We start from the raw sequence: 23,208 nt of genomic DNA on the forward strand, positions 1-23,208 counted from the left end.
CTCCCCGCCGGAGAGATGACATTCAATGTCCCAAATTGTCAGTCTGGATAGCCCTGACCACCACGCAACACACAATATTGTCATGAAAGAATAATTTTAAAAAGGGCTATGCAAACATGGGCAATAACTTTCATTCTAATGATGTGCAAAATGATTTTGGGCACAAAACAGATTTTGCTGTTAGAAAACTTGCAGACTTCACTATATACAGTGTAGACCCTCTAAACTAAGTTAGGGGGATGTGATCTTTCAAGAAATGCAGACCAAACTGTTGTTGTTTGTTTACTTACACAGCATGTCTTGCAGAATTAACTGGAGTCACAGTAACAGCACAGTGCAGTCATATCTCAAGTCTAATAACAGAAGACAGGAAAAGATCAGTAAAGAAACAACTTCCCCAAACCAAAGCACAAACAAAACAATAAGTAAAACAGGCTGATCTAAAGTATGATTAAAGTTCAGCCTGATTAATATAAATGTCACTGACAGTTGCTAATATATTGGAAAACCAAAATACTTACTGATGTCTTTCTGTCCAACAACAGGAGTGCTGGTCCCGAGCCTCAAAGACAGTAAGAAGCAAGCAGAGGGAGAAAAAACAACATTTTTCAGAAACTGATTTGATCCTTAATGGCTGTGCAATCATTGTAACATAGAGTTTGCTTATGTTGTTAAATAAAGGCTAGATTTGACATTAATAGATGCCACAGATGTTCTAAAGCTGCCACAAAGCATGAAAAAATAGACGTCTCCGAAAACGTCGGAGCATTTTTGCAAATATGTGATGTCTTGATAAATCGAGCAGATATTTGAAATTCACACAGCTACATTCTTGCCTGAAAATATCTTAAAAGTTTATTTTGTGACCCAGAAAAAGTAATACGTTTTTCAGCAGTGCTCCTCCGCCATTGCCGCGCTTACAAGTGCGCACAGGCTCCGACAACCGTGGCCGACAAATGCGATCCTCTTTTTCACCAGATTACCCTTTCTGGGTCACAAAATAACCTTTTAAGATATTTTCAGGCGAGAATGTAGCTGAGTAATGCTCAAATATCTACTTAATTTATCAAAATATCACATATTTGCAAAAGTGCTTCCACGGAGAGCTCCGTTATCCACCCCCCACACCCACCCCACCCCTAACGGCTGCACCTCCCAAAGAATTTTGTCTGGGCTCTTATCTCACTTATTTATTTCAAACAATCAACAAAAAAATTCACCGACGTAGTTTTATGTAAGGTTTTTAAGGCTGTGGTGTTAATTTTTAAGTAACATGAGCACAGCGGCAGCAGCAACGCTAGGCTAACACTAACTAGCTAGCAAGATTATAAACCTGGTGCTAAACTAAGAGAAGCCACAAAATCAGTTTGAATAAGAGTAAACATTTACTCACCAAGTCAGTAAAGATCCACAGCAATGACAACAATAATATCTCCAGGTTTGCTCAATATATTCCATAACAAATGCTGGCGCCATGAACATGCGGACTGATCCGGGAGGGAGGAGAACGGCAGTCACGTGGCATTTTCAAAACACATCTTTCATCCTTCCGCCCTGAGAAGCAAAACTTCCAGCTTACTTAGTTTTTCTGAGTTAGGACAACTCAAATTAATCGAGTTTATCAGCATTTTTGCATAAAAAGTACTGGTAACTTATTTAAATTGAGTTCTAATAACAAATTGATAAAAATTGAGTTCAGCCTATTTAATATTTTTAATTAAACACAATATTACATTTTACAGTGTAAGCATGTGCCTTTGAAAGTAATGATCAGTGAAATAAGTTAAAATGTGTAATAAGGCAAGTGAAAAATGTAAAAAAAAATAAAATAGAATATTTAAACATTAAATTGTAGAAACATGCAGTGGAAAGTTTTGCTCTGAAGATCAAGATATGAGTTTGAGTGTGTGGTCATTCATGCAAACATCAGTGACTAAGAATTTACATATTCTTGGATATTAAAACAAATTCAGGAGTAAAGTATGAGACTGGTAGTGATTAGAAGAAAACTACAGAGACAGTAAGTCAGTCTACCTGCCAGTTGGCGTATTAGTAATTACTCAATTTTAATCATTGCCAAGATAAATTTAACTTGGATACTTTCTAAAGCCATGAGTGGGACTCATGAGAAAATGAGCTTCATTGGTAAGTTAAAGTCTCTAAAACTTTCTTTAAGAAAAGAAACAAAGTTAAAATGAAGATGATGACATTTATGTACACATCAGTGAGATCATTCAAAAATAATTTAGTTATGTAAATATTTTAATGTCTATATGTCAACAGGCATTTCCATCATGTTAACATTAACATCTGGAACACTGGCAGGTAAACTTTTCTTCTACGATCAGAACATTCTCGTCTACATTTACTAAGTGCAAACATGTGCAAACAAAGTTTGCAAAAAGTAAAAATTAAAGATTTTTATTTAAAAAGCACAGCCAATAATGGAGCTTTCATTCATACTAAAATGAATCCGTCTCATTGCACGCAAATACAAATACAAATATAATAACTCCTAATTTGACACTGGACCTCGATTTATCTGTATATATCTGTATCTATATCTTTGTATGTATATTGCTCATTCCCAGCAAAAATGTAAAAATAGCCCTCTTTGTTTTATTTAATAATCACTTCTTTAAAATCATTTAGGTCAACTTCTTTACAACCTGGCACTGAAACAAACAGCTGTCCAATCTTCAACCAGTGGCACTGTGGGTATTGCTGGTAAGGCAGTTGATGGAAACAGAGATGCAAACTATCAAAGTGGGTCTTGCACACTTACCAATGTAGAATCTGATCCCTGGTGGAGAGTAGACCTGGTAAATGTCTATACGATTGGGACTGTAATGATAACCAATAGACAGGAATTGGAAAACGGGCTGGATGGTGCTGAAATCTGGATCGGAAATTCTACAGCAATCAGTAACCCTGAAAGTATCAGGTGAAAGAGCTTGAGATATACCCATATAAGTAGGAATTCTATTCTATTTTTATTCTTATACTTTTTCTTTTTGAATGTTTCATACACAGGTGTGCCGTCATCTCTCACATTCCCAGCGGACAAGCATTTTACTTTCCATGTAACTCTATGAAGGGACGCTACGTCACTGTGTTTCTACCAGGAAGTGCAAAGGTCCTGAGTCTCTGTGAGGTTGAAGTGTACTACGGTAAACACCTTTAATTCTGATGCTGATACAAACAGACTGCAATTTACTGAGTCAAAGGACAAATGACAGCTTTCATGTCAGGCTGTTTTTAATTACTAAAAACATTACAATGTCACGTCTGCCAATGCAGATGAGCGGAGGTTGAAAGTAAGGACTCAAGATGCATGCAGTTTCAGATGCAGGTGAGCTTTATTAAACCAGTAAGTGAAACAAAAAAAAACTTAGCAGGAGAGAAACAGAAGCAAAGAAAGTTATACTGGGAGAAACTAACAAAACACTGACCTGGAACCGGGATGCAGGGAGACGCGGAAAAGATGACACAGAATGAGGCAGGGAAAAAACACAGACGAACCAGCAACAAGGACGAGATGACACACAATATAAATACACAGACAGGAACATGAGGGAACAAGGAACAGGTGGCAACTCAGATGGAACTGATTGGGCACGCAGACCTTCAAAGTAAAACAGGAAATATACAGAGATGCAGACTGGAGGGGGAGAGAGAACACTGAGGAGCACAAGGGAGTGTGCAGGCATGACACGCTGGGTAAACATGGGTAACAAAACAGAATGAAACACGAAGGGAACCATGGCACAAGAACTCACACCATAATATAAATGCAGACACATAGTGAGACAGAGGGGAGAGACACAAGGCGGAATCCAATAAACTAAACTAAACAACCTAGGAACCGTGGAATAAATCATGAACTAACAAAGTACAAAAACACAAGAAAAATAGAGAACGTTGGGTCAAAATGACCCAGGACTGTGACATGCAATTATTCTTTATGTTTTTATTATTTATATCAGTAAGGGTTGTCAGAGCTCAAACAAAAGAAATTATTGTCTCCTTGGTTTTCCTTCAAGGATACCCATTACCCAATGTGGCACTCAAAGGAGAAGCTACCCAGTCATCTACACTCTCTCTTGCCACGGCGTCCAAAGCCATCGATGGCAGACGGAACTCGTTCTATAGCGATGGGTTCTGTAGCCACACGGCTGAAGACGAGACCAACCCCTGGTGGAGGGTGGACCTGCAGCGAAGCTTTACAGTCACTGCTGTAAAAGTCACCAACAGAGGAGACTGCTGTGCTGAAAGACTGGATGGAGCTGAGATCAGAATAGGAAACTCACTGGAGAACAATGGAAACAATAATCCCAGGTGATGATGACTTTATATCAGTCAACATTCATTGGGATTTTTTTCTTTGTTTGTTTTATTTTAGAATAAATTGGACAGCAATGTTTCAGAGATTAGAATATACATTTTATCCACCACAGGACTAGTTCAGGACTTCATGTTACCTCCTTAACTGGAAGTCTACAATACTAACACAATACTGCCCCCACACTTTCTGCTGTCAGGTGTGCTTCCATCTCACATATCAATGCGGGTAAAACCTACACATACCAGTGTGATGGAGGCAGCATGGAGGGTCGCTTTGTGAACGTGTTTCTTCCTGGACAGAAGAAGACTCTCACCCTGTGTGAAGTGGAGGTGTATGCTGCCCCAGCAGGTAGAGCTTTAAGTGACTGGATCTGATCTACTGAATGACATCTGCCTGATACTGATTGATGCCTGTTTATTCATTTCAACAATTTAGTGGAACCGCTTCCAAACGTGGCCTTAAACAAACAAACAGTACAGTCATCAACTTGGTATGGGCCAGTGTTTGGGCCTTCAAAAGGTGTTGATGGATGCAGAAATGGAAACTTCAACATAGGATGCTGTACACACAATGATGAAGATCTGGGTCCCTGGTGGAGAGTAGACTTGCTGGCTGTCTATAAAGTCAGTGCTGTCACCATCATCAACAGACAGGACTGTTGTCCTGAAAGGATTCTTGGGGCAGAGATTCGGATCGGGAACTCGCTGGATCAAAATGGTAACCAAAACCCCAGGTGAGGTATTATTTCTGATAAATGGAACATTTCTCCATAAACATTAAATTAAATATTTTTTCTTTATTTAAACAATGAAAAACTAATGTCTGAACATAGTTTTAAATTCTAATCTATCATTTTCTTTGTTTTTTCTCCAAATCCATCAGTTGTGGCATGATTACATCATTAGCGGGTACACCAACATACACATTCCAGTGTAATGAAATGGAAGGTCGCTACGTCATTGTGATCATACCAGGAAAAAAGACTTCCACAACCCTGTGTGAAGTGGAGGTGTTTGCTTCTCTGTCTGGTAGGGTCTTTGGGTGTTATTTTTAGATATTGTTGTGATTTTGTGTGCTTAAAACATTATTGTAAGATTTTTACTGTTGTTTTCCTTTTTTCTCGTATTTACCATTGTTCATAGAACCAAATGAACTTCATGGACTTTGCTGACCTTTTAGCTTTCAGTGTCCAATTATACTACAGAATATTGCAATGGAACATGTTAAAATGAAAGGAAAACAATAACCACCAAATATGGCTTAAACAAACAGAATCCTAAAACAAAGTACTTCCTTAAAGTGCCAGAAGCTGTCACTCCTTTACCAACTCCTCCACCTCCTCTTCCGCCTGTGAGCCTGCAGCTTGGTGGCAGGAACGTGACGGTGGTGGGAGAGAGGCTCTGCTGGTCTGATGCTCTGATGTACTGTAGACGTTATTACTGGGACCTGCTCAGCCTTCACAGCCAACAGGAGCAAAGCGAGTTGGAGCAGCTGCTGGGCCTCATTCCTTTCTCCCTCACAGACCACGTCTGGCTGGGACTGCGCAGGTACTGATAGCTATAGATACATTTAGTTGATGTACATCACAGATCAGTGAATCAGGATAACATAATATAAATGAGATGGTGCTTCTCTCCAATCACAAGTGAAATGAAAAAATATATTAAAGAACTAGACATAAATATCAAATGACAACAAAGAAACTGAAGAAACAACCAAATCAAAAGGAACAACAATATAAACAACAAAGAAATGCAAACAATGTACAAAGTGAATGAAAATAACTACCAATGGTTCAAAGAAGAAAAAACTTCTGACAACACAATGACCCCGAAAAAGAAAAAACCCAGTCAAGAAAATATTTACTTGTTTTCTGATCATTTATCCAATTGTGTGTCATAGGGGATACATTTTTGCCACAGTCAATAAAGAAGGCATATTATGTAAATTTAAAGTGCTGCAACATACTAGGAGGTCAGATGCCCCGCCTCTTAATGATCTGAATTCAGGAAATATTCTCGGAGGATGCAGATCTTTAAGTCAGATGCTTTGTGTTGTTGTGTTTTCTCATTTGCATTCCTGTGTTTGCTGGGCAAAAACAAACCTGCTGTCACATAAAGGGGGCAGTTTATTTAATCTACATTATTTAATCCACAAAGAAGAAAATATAAATTACATTTGGATTTTCTGTCCACTTAAGCAAAAATTATAAAATTCAAATTGTTTTCCAGTGAAATTTTTCCAATATATTTAAGATATTTTGTTGTTTTAAAGATTAAATATCAATCATATAGCTTTTGTGAAATGTCAATCACTGCATTTTCTATTCAGTTTACATCTGTTCATTATACTTTCTCTTCAACAGATCTCTCAGAGGAGACGAGTGGTTCTGGATGTCTGGATATTCCATGAATTTCTTAAATTTTCCACAAGATTTTGTTCCTGACAGCTACTCCAGCACCTGTGGAGGCGTGGCCAGCACAGAGCACTTCCTCTGGCAGGACCAGCCCTGTGAGGAGAACCTCAACTTCATCTGCCAATCAGGTTTTACTTACACCACATTAAGGCTTGTGTGCTTTTATTGTGCATTGTTTTAGTTTAACTTTTCCTCATGTTCTTTCAGGTGCTGACGATGGCGTGCAGAGAGTTTATTTCTCCAGCACCAAGGATCCAACAAGTCCATAGGAAAGGAGATGACACAGAATAAACTGTGATGCATGTTTTTTTGTTAGAAATAGTTTATATCTGAATATGTTTTGCACTCCTTTAAACCATTCTTAGAAATGTCTTTAAATTTTTTCCTGTCTAGTTTGTCGTAATGCTCATACCAATCATAGCAATTGTAATTATACAAAACATGTGAGGTTGTTCCTTTGCATTATATAAAGCAATAAATGCCTATAATAGTGCCTCTAAAGTTATGGCAAAGACTGTAATGATGAAATGTGGTAATAAAGTTTGGATTAATAAACAAGGACAGTGATATATTATAAAATATAACAATATCAAACAGTTTGGCTTTTATTTGTGGAGAAGAACACAAGTTCTTAGGCACTTCACACTACACGCACAGCAAAGTGTGAAAATGTTATTTTTCATTTGTGGACAATATAGCATACAACACACATGTCAATAATTACTAAATTCTCTCTGACACTATATTAAAAAAAATCATGTCAGACCTGCTGTCTGACAGAGGGTATAAATAAGTTTTAGATTTAAACAAATTAATTAGAAAGATTGTCAGAAACCTTATTTCCAGGGATTTGGTGACATTTTCATATTCAGTCTTGCAACAATTTAAAATGTGCCAAAATCAGTCGCAAAGTAACAATTTAAGATACAATTTAAAATAAAGCTGCTGCTTCAGTATGATTATTCTGACTGACTGAATTAACTGAATTCTACCTTTGCATCAGCTTTAAACAGTCTAGTGTAAATGTACAGTGAGTATACAGGATGGATATTAGCCGAGATTCGGGTTGCATCTTGTTGAATTCAGTTTTGTAAATTAACAAAGAGCATTAAACCTCTGAGCACAGCACAGGTCACCTGATCACAGCCTGTACAATAAAAAAGTCTACTGGAATTTATAATAGAAATTATTATGAGTTATGATGCTTTTCCACATGCTGAGCCACTACAACTGATTTTAAGATTCCCACACCTGCTGAATCCCACTATAGCCTCTTCCATACTAATTTTCCTGTTTTGTTATCTTGTTGTTGTTTTTTTAAAGACTCCTTTTCCTATGATCGTGTTTCAAGCCAAACATATTCATTAGAATTAAAATTTAGGCTGAAATAAAGTTTGTGTTCTCATGTAATATATATGCACCACTTCATATATGACGCCATTCTTGCTTTTCAAAATACTAAGAAGCCCTTCCCTGCTCTCATTTCATGCACAGTGATGATTTGAATTTTGCAAATGAAAATTTTCTCTAAAGATATAGTCTTTAAGTCACAGGCTGTGTCCTTGTTTTTTCTTTCATTTGCATTGCTAGCATTTCCAGACAGGCATGACTAAACGTGTTGCAAACAGTTTTCCTTATATATACTGAGGTGACTCCGGGGGTAAAACTGTAAAATCTTGCAAAATATTTAACAAGTCCAATTTTTAGTTTTGATTTATTGCTAAATGTTGATATTATTCAAGCATTTTAAAGTTTAGTTTTTACAAAAACATTTTTATATGAACCCATTTCACTACATGCACTAAAAAAAAGTTTAACAGATTTTATTTTACAAATATTATTAATTTAAAGTCAGTGTAAAAGGCAAATTGATTTTGATGTAATTTTGAACAGCTGCAAAATACTGAGAGGTCAGATGCCCTGTCTCTTAATGATTTGAATTTAGCAAATACTCTCAGAAGATGCAGATTTTAAGTCAGGTGTTGTGTTTTCTCATTTGCATTGCTGCCTTCTCCAGACAGGCGTGTTTGTTTTTTAGTTTTGACTGAAAACACAACAACCTTGCTGTAACATAAGTGGAGCAGTTATTTTATCTACGTCATTTAATCCACAAAGATGAACGTGAAAGAAATTTAATATGTTCAAATAAGCAAAACTGATAAAATCCAATTTTTTGTAGTGAAATTTTTCTTTTCTTTTCTTTTCTTTTTTTTAAACTCATTTTGGACTGAACGATTCATGTGAAAAAGCCAACCTTTAGCTTTCAGAATTAAAAAGATGTTTTTTCAGTGTCTTTCTGACCAAATTATTGAAAAACAGTGGTATATATTATTATTTTAAAGCTAATTATTAACCATGTAGCATATATGAAACTCAGTATAAACAGGTGGTGCCAGCAGTACATCAATGGCAACATTTTCATTCAGTTTAAATCTCTTTAGATGTTTTTATTTTAAATTCTTAAATTGGATTTTGTTCCCTGTGGGGTGAACCTAAACATCATCTGCTGATGTGGCTGGGCTTATATCATGTTAAACACATGTATGCAAATATTGTAAAAGTGCAATTTCAACAGCACATTTCAGTTTTTCTACATGACAAGTGTGTAAAACTACAGAAAAATCTCTTGTAGCTCACTGCCCAGATGTCCTGTATTTATGAAACCTTATATTTTTATTTGACTGATGAAAACTTTCCTTTTTTACAGGAATTTCTTTTGTACACAGTAAAAAGTTTTTTCTGTCATGTAACTGTTTATCTAATACCTAACTACTGTGGTGTAGTATAAATGGCTTTTGAGGAGCTTTTTATCAGCAGGAAAAGTTGTACATCTATAAAAAAGTCCGCAAATGTATGCCCTGCACATTTTCCAAAACCATCCAACAGACCAGATTGGAGTCTCTGTCGGCTCAATGCTGGCCCCCAGGACTTTTATTTCACACCCCTGATGTAAACGATGCTGTGGAAAACTGTAACTGCACAGGTATCTCTGTTTGTGTCAGAGACATTAGAATTGAAATTAAATATTACACTTGAGAAATGCAAGTGTCATCATCTTCATCAAAGTAATAAGGTTTACAATAAAACGGCACCTATGGTTGTGTGTGAATCTGGCTGATTGACTTTGAGGTAAGCATGTGCCTTTGAAAGTAATGATCAGTGAAATGAATAAAAATGTGTAATAGGGCAAGTGAAAAAAAGTAAAAAAAAAAAGTAAAGAATAAAATAGAATATTTAAACATTAAATTGTAGAAACATGCAGTGGAAAGTTTTGGTCTGAAGAAGAAGATACCAGTTTGGGTGTGTTGTCATTCATGCAAACATCAGTGACTAAAAATTTGCATATTCTTGGATATCAAAACAAATAGGGGAGTATAGTATAAGATTGGCAGTGCTTAGAAGAAAACTACAGAGACAGTAAGTCAGTCTACCTGCCAGTTGGTGTATCGGTAATTACTGCGTTTTATTAATGCCATAATACGTTTGACTTGGATACTTTCCTAAGCCATGAGTGGGACTCATAGTTGGAGCTTCACTGGTAAGTCAAAGTATCTTAAACTTTCTTTAAGAATAAAGAAACTTAAAATGAAGATGATAGAATTTAATGTACACATCAGTGAGATCATTCAAAAAAATAACTCCTTTTTTTTAAAATATCTTTTAAATGTCTGTATGTTAACAGGCATTTCCATCATGTTAACATTAACATCTGGAACGCTGGCAGGTAAACTTTTCTTCTCGAAAATATATATATATATATATATATATATATATATATATATATATATATATATATATATATATATATATATACATATACATAAATATATATATATATATACATATATATGTATGTATGTATATATACATATATGTATATAAATGCTTGCTTTATCCATAAAAGGCCTAAGAAATGCACGCAATTTATATGTGTGGGTCATGGCCCACACATATAAAATGCGCACATCACTCTTTTTACATTTCCATTTCTGTAGGCTGTGATGCTGCAGGGATTTAACACAACAAAGTTTTAATTATGTTATATAATAACCCAGAAGTCTCTGTGTATATGCTTTTTGATTGTGACTGTGACTAAAAACCTGAAATAATGTGCACCCATCAGCTCACTGTAAAAGATAACTTAGCTGTTGTAATACATAAAAAACACATCATCTTGAATGTGTCTTATACTGGGATGCGTAAATGTCCAAACTCACCTGACATTGATTTTAATTATAACTGATGAACAGAAATACAATGTTGTGAAAAAGTATTTGACTCTTCTTTAATTTTTTTTTTATTTTTGCACATTTGTCACACTTGCATTTTTCAAATCCTCAAACAAATTTTATTAGAATCAGAATCAGAATAGTTTATTGATCCCTAGGGGAAATTATTTTTTGTTACAGTGCTCCATTATAAAAAAACATTAAAAGAGACAGACAATACACTAACTAAGAATAGCACAATATATACAGGCATATATATATACATAAAAGTCACTTATTAATAAATAGCTGAAAAAGAAACATGTGTAGCTGTTGCAGTAAACAGTGTGTTAAGTGGATGAGTTGTACAGGGAGATGGCCACAGGCAGGAATGATTTCCTGTGTCGTTCAGTGGTGCTTTTCGGTAATCTCAGTCTCTCACTGAAGGTGCTCCTGTGACTGACCAGCATGTCATGGAGTGGGTGGGAGGTGGTATCCAACATTGTCTTTATCTTGGACAGCATCCGCCTCTCCGACACCACCTTGAGGGAGTCCAGCTCCATCCCCACAACATTACTCGCCTTACGAATCAGTTTATCGAGTCTGTTGGCATCTGCGACCCTCAGCCTGCTCCCCCAGCATGCAACAGCATAGAGGATCGCACTGGCCACAACAGACTGGTAGAAAATCCTGAGCATTTTCTGGCAGATGCTGAAGGACCTCAGTCGCCTCAAAAAATAGAGACGACTCTGGCCCTTTCTGTAAAGTGCTGTGGTGTTTTTAGCCCAGTCCAGTTTATTGTCAATGTGTATTCCGAGGTATTTATAGTCCTCCACAATGTCAACACTGACCCCCTGGATTGAAACAGGGGTCAAGTGTTTCCTGGTCTTCCTGAAGTCCACGATCAATTCCTTGGTCTTTGCCACGTTGAGCTGCAGATGATTCTGCTCACACCACATGACAAAGGAGTCGACCACAGCCCGGTACTCTGTCTCATCATCCCTGCTGATGCATCCAACCACCGCGGAGTCATCAGAAGACTTCTGAAGATGGCAGGTCTCTGTGCAGTGGCTGAGGTCTGTGGTGTAGAGGGTGAAGAGGAAGGGGGAGAGGACGGTCTCTTGTGGTGCCCCTAAGTTGCTGATTCCCTTGTCAGACACACACTGTAGGAGACGTACATATTGTGGTCTTCCTGTCAGGTAATCAACAATCCAGGACACCTGCATCGCTGTTAACTTCTCTCCCAGGATGGTTGGCCTGATGGTGTTGAAAGCACTGGAAAAGTCAAAAAACATGACCCTCACAGTGCTCGCTGGCTGGTCCAGATGGATGTAGACACGATTTAGCAGGTAGTTGATGGCGTCCTCTGTTCCGAGACGAGGCTGATAAGCAAATTGAAGGGGATCCAGATGTGGTCTGACAATGGGTTGCAGCTGGTCCAGGATGAGCCTTTCCAGGGTCTTCATGATGTGGGAGGTCTTTGGTACAGGGACGAGGCATGATGTCTTCCACATCACTGGTACCCTCTGCAGACTCAGACTCAGCATAAACAGTTTATGAAAGACTCCACACAGCTGGGGGGCACAGGCCTTGAGGACGCGGGGACTCACTCCGTCTGGTCCAGCAGACGTGAGGCCTGAGTGAAGTCTCCTCATTTGCATCTCAACCTGGTATTGAGTGAAGGTGGTGGGTGGGGGAGGGGTGTCAGGAATCTCACAGGAGGCAACAGCACCATGTGAAGAGAGAGGCTGGCACAGTGGTGTGGCTCTGGATTCCAGGCTGACTACAGGTGAGGTTGTGGGGGTGTGAGCAGACACTGTGGTGTCGAATCTATTGAAAAACAGATTCAACTCGTGAGCTCTATTCTCACCTCCCTCAGCTCCCCTGCTGTTGGTTGGGCTGAATCCAGTGATGGTCTTCATGCCCCTCCACACCTCTCTCATGCTATGTTTGACTATTATTAGTCAAAGATAGCCACAATAAGTACAAACTGCAATTTTAAATGATTTAATTCATTAAGGGAAAATGCTATCCAAAACTATGTAACTGAGCATTCAAGCAACTGTGAAGTTGGTAACCCAGATTCTTGAAATACATTATTTTTATTTGTAGTGTGCTACTTTAGATTATTATTTTTTTTCGGATAGGAGGTAAAAGTTAATTTGGAGCTATGCTGGGTTGCAAATTCTGTTTACCGGTAAGTTATATTCATTTAACCTCTGTTTCCTCCTGTCTAACCAGCTCAGTCCCTTACAGTAAGAAATTAATTAATTAATTAATTAATCCCCTGAACCTGATAACTGGTCGTGCCACCTTTTGGCAGCACAAACTGCACTCAAGCATTAGTGATAACTGGCAATAAGTTTTTGACATCACTGTGGAGGAATGTTGGCCCAATCTTCTCAGCAGAATTGTGTCAATTAAGCTACACTGGAGGATTTTTGAGCATGGAAGTGTCATGTTCAGCAAACAATTGATCTTTGACTGAAGTGCAGGTTATGCCAAAGCATCTCAATGTGATTAAAAGTTTGACCTTTGATTAGGCCACTCCAGAACTGTTATTTGGTTTGGGATTGGTGTTTTTTGTTTTGTTTTGTTTTGTTTTTTCTTCAGGAATTTATGATATAGAACAGAATCAATGCTTAGATCAAATCCACCAAATCTGGACGTAGCGTTTACAGTGGAAGAAATGTTTTGTCACTCATCCAAGTGACTTCTTCAGTCTCAGCTGACTGCAGGTTTCCTCAACCTTAAAAACACTACATTTGCATAATGACTGAAACTGGCTTCGCTGGCAAACAATGGGCTGTGTCTTGGGGATCATCAACATGTTTTTTAATTGGGAGTTTTGGTCAGCAGTGTCTTTTTCCTTGGATCTCTTTTATGGATGACATTTTCACTTAATCTCTTTCTTATTGTTGTATCATGAACTCTGACATTAACTGCTGCAAGTGAATCTTGCAGTTCTTTGGATGCTGTTCTGGGTTCTTGTGTGACCTCTGGTTGAGTAATTTTGGTTGAAAATCCCAGGAAGGTTCCTGATTTTTCCAAGTTGTCTCCGTTTGGTAGATTGGATAGGTTTTTTTCACTTATAAATGAACTCTTACCTAAATAAACTATTTTTTTTTTTGTATTTACTCGTTATCTTTGTCTAGTATTCAAATTTGTTTGACGACATGAAACATGTAACTGTGTTAAGTATACAGAAAAAAATAAATCAAGAAGGGGACAAATGCCTTTCAGAGCATTGTATATTATGTTTGACTCTAAACATTCAAGGTGTGCAGTCAGTGAAGAGTTGCAACACATATTCAAAGGTTTGGTTCTGCTCAGTACTAGCTGTTCTGAATAATAATTCATTTTTTAAAATTATTTAGGTCAACTTCTTTACAACCTGGCACTGAAACAAAAAGCTGTCCAATCTTCAACCAGTGGCTCTGTGGGTATTGCTGGTAAGGCAGTTGATGGAAACAGAGATGCAAACTATCAAAGTGGGTCTTGCACACTTACCAATGTAGAATCTGATCCCTGGTGGAGGGTAGACCTGGTAAATGTTTATACGATTGGGACTGTAATGATAACCAATAGACAGGATTTGGAAAACGGGCTGGATGGTGCTGAAATCTGGATCGGAAATTCTACAACAATCAGTGACCCTGAAAGCATCAGGTGAAAGAGCTTGAGATATACCCATAAGTCAGTAATCATCATATCAGTAGGACTTATTTATTTTTATTCTTATACTTTTTCTTTTTGACTGTTTCATACACAGGTGTGCCGTCATCTCTCACATTTCCAAGGGACAAGCATTTTATTTTCCATGTAACTCTATGAAGGGACGCTACGTCACTGTGTTTCTACCAGGAAGTGCAAAAGTCCTAAGTCTGTGCGAGGTTGAAGTGTACTACGGTAAATACCTTTAATTCTGATGCTGATACAAAAAGACTGTAATTCACTGAGTCAAAGGACAATGAAGGCTTTCATGTCAGGCTGTTTTTAATTTCTAAAAACATTTTAATGATTCTTTTTTTTTTATATCAATAAGGGTTGTGACAGGCCAACCAAAAGAAATTATTGTCTTCTTGGTTTTTCTTCAAGGATACCCATTACCCAATGTGGCACTCAAAGGAGAAGCTACCCAGTCATCTACACTCTCTGTTGCCACGGCGTCCAAAGCCATCGATGGCAGACGGAACTCGTTCTACAGCAATGGGTTCTGTAGCCACACGGCTGAAGACGAGACCAACCCCTGGTGGAGGGTGGACCTGCAGCGAAGCTTTACAGTCACTGCTGTAAAAGTCACCAACAGAGGAGACTGCTGTGCTGAAAGACTGGATGGAGCTGAGATCAGAATAGGAAACTCACTGGAGAACAATGGAAACAATAATCCCAGGTGATGATGACTTCATACCACTCAATGCTCATTGTGATTTTTGTTATCCACCACAGGACTAGATCAGGACTTCATGTTACTTCTTCCTTGACTGGAACTCCACAACATTAACATAATACTGCCCTGTTAAATATCCCAACTCTTTGATCTTTGGGCTGAAGGAAGAACAACACTTGATGCATACATGCTCAATCAACAATTACTTTAATCAACATAATTCTCTTTATTCCATACAACACTTTGAGCATTTCAAACATCCGAACTGGAGATGTGCACTGGAGGGTGTCCGGCAAAATCTCGAAGTGTCTGACCATTTCTCACATTCTTACAGCTTCGGCCCCCCTTCTAAGCATCCACATTCTTTCTCTTTCAGTCAGCCTAAGTTACGACCTTGGCTTCCTGTGCAGTATGTTTTGTTCTTGCTAAAATCAGAAAAGCAAGGCCATGATTCTCTGTAAACAGTATTTTCTTTATAAATCAGCAGTATGAAGTACCATAGAACAGTGTAATTCATTCACAGTAAATCAGCAGTCTAATGTAATACAAATCAGTCTAATCAAGATAATAATTTCACCTTCTAACTCAGGAGTATAATGCAACCTAAAACTATATAATGATTTCATAAGCTTAAATCAGAGGTATAATGTAACATAAGACAGTGTAATAATCTCACAATTTCCCCTTTGATCTCTTCTTAAAAAGAAATCACTTACACCTTACAATCCAGTGTTGCGAGGGTCAGCTTTGAGCTCTAAGGCAGGGGATGAAGCAACATCTGCATGTCATAAGTATTGCAACGAAAACAGAAAGTGAGACCGTGATTGACATAATAAACTCTTCCATTGCCCAAGGACAGATGTCATCTACTCCTACAATGGATTATCAGTTCCAGAATATTTATGCATTTTTTTTTTACATTTTTTAAAATGATGTTCTGAGTCTTCCCAGGGCTCTAGTTACAGAACCATCTGGGGCTATATTGTTGGGAATGAAAGTGCAGCACATCTCTCCAAACATTCCAAACACACCCCCTCTTTTTACCCACTAGGTGTCAGTTCTCTTACGGTGTGTTCACACCGAATGCGATAGGCGCGAGCGAAAACGCCCCAAACGCCCCTAATTTGACGCGTGCACATTCGCACCTCAACGCGTGTCCAAGAAAAATCCATCGCGCGTCAAAATTGCATATTTTGACGCGCGTGAACCGGAAATGTGGGAGGAAGTTTTATCATGCTGTGCTTTTTCTCCGTCTGCGCGCCACTTTCGTGCGCCTTTTTCCCTCGCGGTGCAGGTGTGTATCTCCGAATGAGGGTCATAGTTATGAGTGTTTTTGTGCTGTTTTTTCTATTGGACGTGATGGTTATCAAAACCAAACATGATAAGTTTGGCAAGCGCAGGAGACATGACACAGAGGAGATTTGTCAATCAGGCTGCAGAATGCAATGCGCATTGTTGAAAGCTGTACGGTGCAATAACAAAAATCAGCGAAATGTGACGGGTGAACAGCGGGACCACTGTATACTGTTTTATTAATAAACAAAATATATTCCTATATGACAACACGCATAAATTAACTGCCTACATTAATTCACTGTAAACCTTGTCCTTCTGACTGACACTCCCCTGCTGCCTCTCCGGACTGTCCCTGGTCCTCGGGGGGGAAGTTCTCCACGGTCCGCACCATATTGCCGCTAGTCTCCCGCGGGGTGAGGAAGGGGTCCAGAAACCCCATGACCGCGAAGAACTTCCATCTCTTCCCGATCCTGCTGCAGACCCACTCTCTTCTCCTTCTCTGTCCTCTTCTCCTTATTATATGTGTCCCTGAGGCTCTTCCACTTTCTCCTGCAGATGTCCTCTGAATAAACACATTATCTTGTTAGCGGAAAGGTATTTATACATCAGTGGGAAAATAGCGGGACAGAGCCACGTCACCAGCCTCCTGATTGGTTGTCGCGGCGCGAATTGACGCCGGAGTTCAGATTTTCCAACTCGAGCGGTAGAGGCGAAACACGCGTATGCACAAAATGCAAGACAAAAACTCACGCGCGTGGTTTTTTTTCGCGAGTCAAACGCGCCAGACGCGCTACACTGACGCGCGTTTCATGAGTTTTGGCGTTTTCGCGACGCAAATCTGCTTCCGAATTTTCGCCGGACGCGCAATCGCGTGTCATCGCGCTCTTTCCATTGACTTTACATGTAAACCTGACGCTCTGGCCGCCTCTATCGCGTTCGGTGTGAACGCACCGTTAGTTGTCATGCTTCTTTTCTCTCTCTCGACCCTCTGTCCCCTTTAATGGGTGGACCATATGTGGGATAACTGCTGTGTTTGGGAAATTTAGATGCAAGAAAAATAATGTTCTTCTTGTGATTCAAAGTTTGTTTAGTATAACATGTTCATGACTTTATGACCCACAGACTTATTCTAAAAATAATCTATGTGTGTAAGCATGTTTGCAATGACCCCTCTGCACTCTAAGTCATTTCCCACAATATATCAGTCCGGACAGTCACGCCGAACAAAGCTTATGACCTTCAGATGACTGATTGCCAACTCTCATGAGCACATGTGCAATATGTGTATGAAAATAATTATAAAACATTCTCAATCCTAACATTTTCCCTCCTTTCACACGTTTAAATGTCTAAAATGATTTAGTGTGTGTGTGTAGATGTGTGTGTGTGTGTGTGTGTGTTCATCACTTTCCTGTTCTGGTTTCTCAGGTAAACCACAGATGGGGTCCTGCTCTCCTCCTTTTCAGTCTGTTTGCGACCATTGCTGCTTGTGTACAAACAGTGTACAAACAGCAAAATGATGTTCAGTTTGCTGTGTTACACGGAGAGGGGGGAATCGCCGGGCCAGGCCCTGTGTCAGCCCCCCCCCCAATGATATAATTAACTCTTAGCCCACCAAATTGACAGGACAGCACATGTACATATGTAAATTCTTAAGATCATGTTTAAACTCACGAAAGAGAATTTCCTTCCCTCAGTAGGTCATTTGTGTTGTTCAATAAGCAGAAACCATCTCACAATTTGACTATCTTATCTAAATTTATTGTTTCATTACTGGTTGGTCATACCAATCTCTTTCTTTTTTTTTCTTTTTTTTAAGTTAACCTTGCTGAAAAATATTCACGTGTTAATGAGTGTAAGCTGATTTTCATTGCATGTGCGCATTAGTAGGTAGGTTAATTCTATGTGTGTTCAGTGGAGCTGCAGATCCAGCAAAGCCTCTCTCTGGCTTAAAAAAAAGAACATTTCCTTAAAAGGTGCCTTTCTTTCACATTTCTCTGCCTTTGTGCGTGTTTTTGTTTGTTGCGATGTTCCAGACACTTTCCCAACCTCCACAAGTCAGTTGGCACAATTTTATGTGCTCTTAAAACCTTCATTTCCGTCCTCGCTGCTGTACATTTCACAGCTGCTGATTCTTGCTGGTTGTGGTTCCCATTATGTTAATCTATCGATTTGCTCCGGCTGCTGTGCTCGTGGCAGAAGGTTGATCAAGGTCAGTAGCCACCTGTATTAACACACTGTGACACTTATCTAATATCATTTTCATCACTGCTCCATAGACAAGCAGGTAACACGCCCACCTTTACGGCGTAAACTGCACACAAGTCTCGCAACACATTCCTCTCTCTGCTTGTCAATATTGATCCTGAAGGTTGACCCCGAAGGAAATTGGGTTAAGGCTGCCGACCTTTTGCCAGCGACATCTTACCCTTCCGACCATACATACATTACACAGCATCACATGAGGAAGACAGGTCAGAGAGGTATAACACACTTTCTGCTGTCAGGTGTGCTTCCATCTCACATATCAATGCGGGTAAAACCTACACATACCAGTGTGATGGAGGCAGCATGGAGGGTCGCTTTGTGAACGTGTTTCTTCCTGGACAGAAGAAGACTCTCACCCTGTGTGAAGTGGAGGTGTATGCTGCCCCAGCAGGTAGAGCTTTAAGTGACTGGATCTGATCTACTGAAAGACATCTGCCTGATACTGATTCATACTTGTTTGTTCTTTTCATGAATTTAGTTGAACCGCTTCCAAACGTGGCCTTAAAGAAACAAACAGTACAGTCATCAACTTGGTATGGGCCAGTGTATGGGCCTTCAAAAGGTGTTGATGGATGCAGAAATGGAAACTTGAACTCAGGATGCTGTACACACAATGATGAAGATCTGGGTCCCTGGTGGAGAGTAGACTTGTTGGCTGTCTATAAAGTCAGTGCTGTCACCATCATCAACAGACAGGATGGTTTTATTCCAAGGATTCTTGGGGCACAGATCCTGATCGGGAACTCATTGGAACAAAATGGTAACCAAAACCCCAGGTGAGACATGATTTCTGATAAATATGCATTTCCCCATAAACCTTTTTTCCTTATTAAAAAAACTGAACATTATATTTAAAAACAGTTACACTGACACTTTTTAAAAATTTCTCTACATCCATCAGTTGTGGCATGATCAAATCATTAGATGGTACACCAACATACACATTCCAGTGTAATGAAATGGAAGGTCGCTACATCATTGTGATCATACCAGGAAAAAAGACTTACACAACCCTGTGTGAAGTGGAGGTGTTTGCTTCTCTATCTGGTAGGGTCTTGTTGTGCTATTTTTTAGAAATTGTTGTGGTTTTGTGTGCTTAAATTATTATTGTAAGATTTTTACTGTTGTTTTTTTTTTCTTGTATTTACCATTAAACTACAGAATATTTCAATGCAACATGTTAAAATGAAAGGAAAACAATAACAACCAAACTGGCTTAAACAAACAGAATCCTAAAACAAAGTACTTCCCTGTAGTTCCAGAAGCTGTCACTCCTTTACCAACTCCTCCACCTCCTCCTCCACCTGTGAGCCTGCAGCTTGGTGGCAGGAACGTGACGGTGGTAGGAGAGAGACTCTGCTGGTCTGATGCTCTGATGTACTGTAGACGTTATTACTGGGACCTGCTCAGCCTTCACAGCCAACAGGAGCAAAGCGAGTTGGAGCAGCTGCTGGGCCTCATTCCTTTCTCCCTCACAGACCACGTCTGGCTGGGACTGCGCAGGTACTGATAGCTATAGATACAATTAGTTGATGTACATCTACAGATCAGTGAATCAGGATAACATAATATAAATGAGATGGTGCTTCTCTCCAATCACAAGTGAAATGAAAAAATCTACTAGACATAAATATCAAATGACAACAAAGAAACTGAAGAAACAACCAAATCAAATCAAAAGGAACAACAATATAAACAACAAAGAAATGCAAACAATGTACAAAGTGAATGAAAATAACTACCAATGGTTCAAAGAAGAAAAAACTTCTGACAACACAATGACCCCGAAAAAGAAAAAATCCAGTCAAGAAAATATTTACTTGTTTTCTGATCATTTATCCAATTGTGTGTCATAGGGGATACATTTTTGCCACAGTCAATAAAGAAGGCATATTATGTAAATTTAAAGTGCTGCAACATCCTAGGAGGTCAGATGCCCCGCCTCTTAATGATCTGAATTCAGGAAATATGCTCAGAAGATGCAGATCTTTAAGTCAGATGCTTTGTGTTGTTGTGTTTTGTCATTTGCATTCCTGTGTTTGCTGGGCAAAAACAAACCTGCTGTCACATAAAGGGGGCAGCTTGTTTAATCCACAATGTTTAATCCACAAAGAAGAAAATCTAAACTACATTTGGATTTTCAGTCCACTTAAGCAAAAATGATAAAATTCAAATTGTTTTCCAATATATTTAAGATATTTTGTTATTTTGAAGATAAATATCAATCATATAGCTTTTGTGAAATGTCAATGGCTGCATTTTCTATTCAGTTTACATCTGTTCATTATACTTTCTCTTCAACAGATCCCTCAGAGGAGACGAGTGGTTCTGGATGTCTGGATATTCCATGAATTTCTTAAATTTTCCACAAGATTTTGTTCCTGACAGCTACTCCAGCACCTGTGGAGGCGTGGCCAGCACAGAGCACTTCCTCTGGCAGGACCAGCCCTGTGAGGAGAACCTCAACTTCATCTGCCAATCAGGTTTTACTTACACCACATTAAGGCTTGTGTGCTTTTATTATGCATTGTTTTAGTTTAACTTTTCCTCATATCCTTTCAGGTCCTGACGATGGCGTGCAGAGAGTTTATTTCTCCAGCACCAAGGATCCAACAAGTCCATAGGAAAGGAGATGACACAGTATAAACTGTGATGCATGGTTTTTTTTTGTTAGAAATAGTTTTCATTTGAATTTGTTTTGCACTCCTTTAAACCATTCTTAGAAAAATCCAGCAATTGCGTAAAACACTACGTTTTCTTTTTTCATAAGTTAAAGTCATGAATAAATGATTTGTATTTAAATTTTTTCCTGTCTAGTTTGTAGCAATGCTTATAGCAATCATAGCAATTGTGTTTATACAAAACATGTGAGCTTGTTCCTTTGCATTATATAAAGCAATAAATGCCTATAATAGTGCCTCTAAAGTTATGGCAAAGACTGTATTGATGAAATGTGGTAATAAAGTTTGGATTAATAAACAAGGACAGTGATATATTATAAAATATAACAATATCAAACAGTTTGGCTTTTATTTGTGGAGAAGAACACAAGTTCTTAGGCACTTCACACTACACGCACAGCAAAGTGTGAAAATGTTATTTTTCATTTGTGGACAATATAGCATACAACACACATGTCAATAATTACTAAATTCTCTCTGACACTATATTAAAAAAAATCATGTCAGACCTGCTGTCTGACAGAGGGTAAATAAGTTTTAGCTTTGAAAAAGTTAAACACACATTAAAAAGATTGTCAGAAAACGTTTTTCCTGTGATCTTGTGAAATTATCATATTCAGCTCTGCAACAATTTAAAATGTGCGAAAATCAGGCACAAGTAACAATTTAAGATACATTTAACATAAAGCTGCTGCTTCAATATGATTATTCTGACTGACTGAATTAACTGAATTCCACCTTTACACCAACTTTAAACAGTCTAGTGTAAATGTACTGTGAGCAAACAGTTTTGTAAATCAACAAAGAGCATTAAACCTCATAGCACACCACAGGTTACCTGATCACAGCCTGTACACTAAGAAAATCTACTGGAATTTATAATAGAAATTATTATGAGTTATGATACTTTTCCACATGCTGAGCCACTACAACTGATTTTAGGATTCCCTCACCTGCTGAATCCCACTTTAGCCCCTGACTGTACTAATTTTCCTGTTTTGTTTTGTTGTTGTTTTAAGTCTCCTTTTCCTATGATCGTGTTTCAAGCCGAACATTTTCATTAGAATTAAAATTTAGACTGAAATAGAGTTTGTGTTCCCATGTATTATATATGCACCACTTCATAAAGATGCCATTCTTACATTACAAAATAGTAAGAGGCCCTTCCCTGCTCTCATTTCATGCACAGTGATGATTTGAATTTTGCAAATGAAAATTTTCTCAAAAGATATAGTCTTTAAGTCACAGGCTGTGTCCTTGTTTTTTCTTTCATTTGCATTGCTAGCATTTCCAGACAGGCATGACTAAATGTTTTGCAAACAGTTTTCACCAAAAACATATTAAATGGACTGGTCCTTATGACTGCAGGGGTAAAACTGTTCAATTTTGCAAAGTACTTTATCAACACAATTTTTAGTTTTGATTTATTGCTAAATGTTGATATTATTCATGTCAAAGTATAGTTTTTACAAAAATGTTTTTATACATAAAATGCAGCAGAAATAAAGCAGAAAATTATATTAAAACGCAAAGTGGCCAGCCAATGGGGTGCAGTGGGATTCTGTTCTGTTTTTGTTCTGCTTTTCAGACACTTGTTTGGGGCC

The 23,208-nt window shown here is 38.4% G+C and overlaps 1 protein-coding gene across 1 annotated transcript; it reads left to right on the forward strand.

Moving 5' to 3' along the window:
* Positions 1 to 2,111: 2,111 nt before the first annotated feature.
* LOC116319484 lies at positions 2,112 to 21,547 on the forward strand. Its single transcript, XM_039600078.1, has 19 exons — positions 2,112 to 2,145; positions 2,653 to 2,944; positions 3,034 to 3,170; positions 4,044 to 4,338; positions 4,542 to 4,693; positions 4,781 to 5,078; positions 5,228 to 5,373; positions 5,646 to 5,892; positions 6,711 to 6,889; positions 6,969 to 7,028; positions 14,347 to 14,638; positions 14,742 to 14,878; positions 15,068 to 15,362; positions 19,163 to 19,314; positions 19,402 to 19,699; positions 19,825 to 19,970; positions 20,180 to 20,426; positions 21,228 to 21,373; positions 21,486 to 21,547. The coding sequence occupies exons 1-19, from the start codon at positions 2,112 to 2,114 to the stop codon at positions 21,545 to 21,547; spliced, it is 3,615 nt and encodes a 1,204-aa protein (XP_039456012.1).
* The last annotated feature ends 1,661 nt before the right edge of the window (positions 21,548 to 23,208 follow it).

Source organism: Oreochromis aureus, linkage group 3 (assembly GCF_013358895.1).
Source record: "Oreochromis aureus strain Israel breed Guangdong linkage group 3, ZZ_aureus, whole genome shotgun sequence".
NCBI classification, from domain to species: Eukaryota; Metazoa; Chordata; class Actinopteri; order Cichliformes; family Cichlidae; genus Oreochromis; species Oreochromis aureus.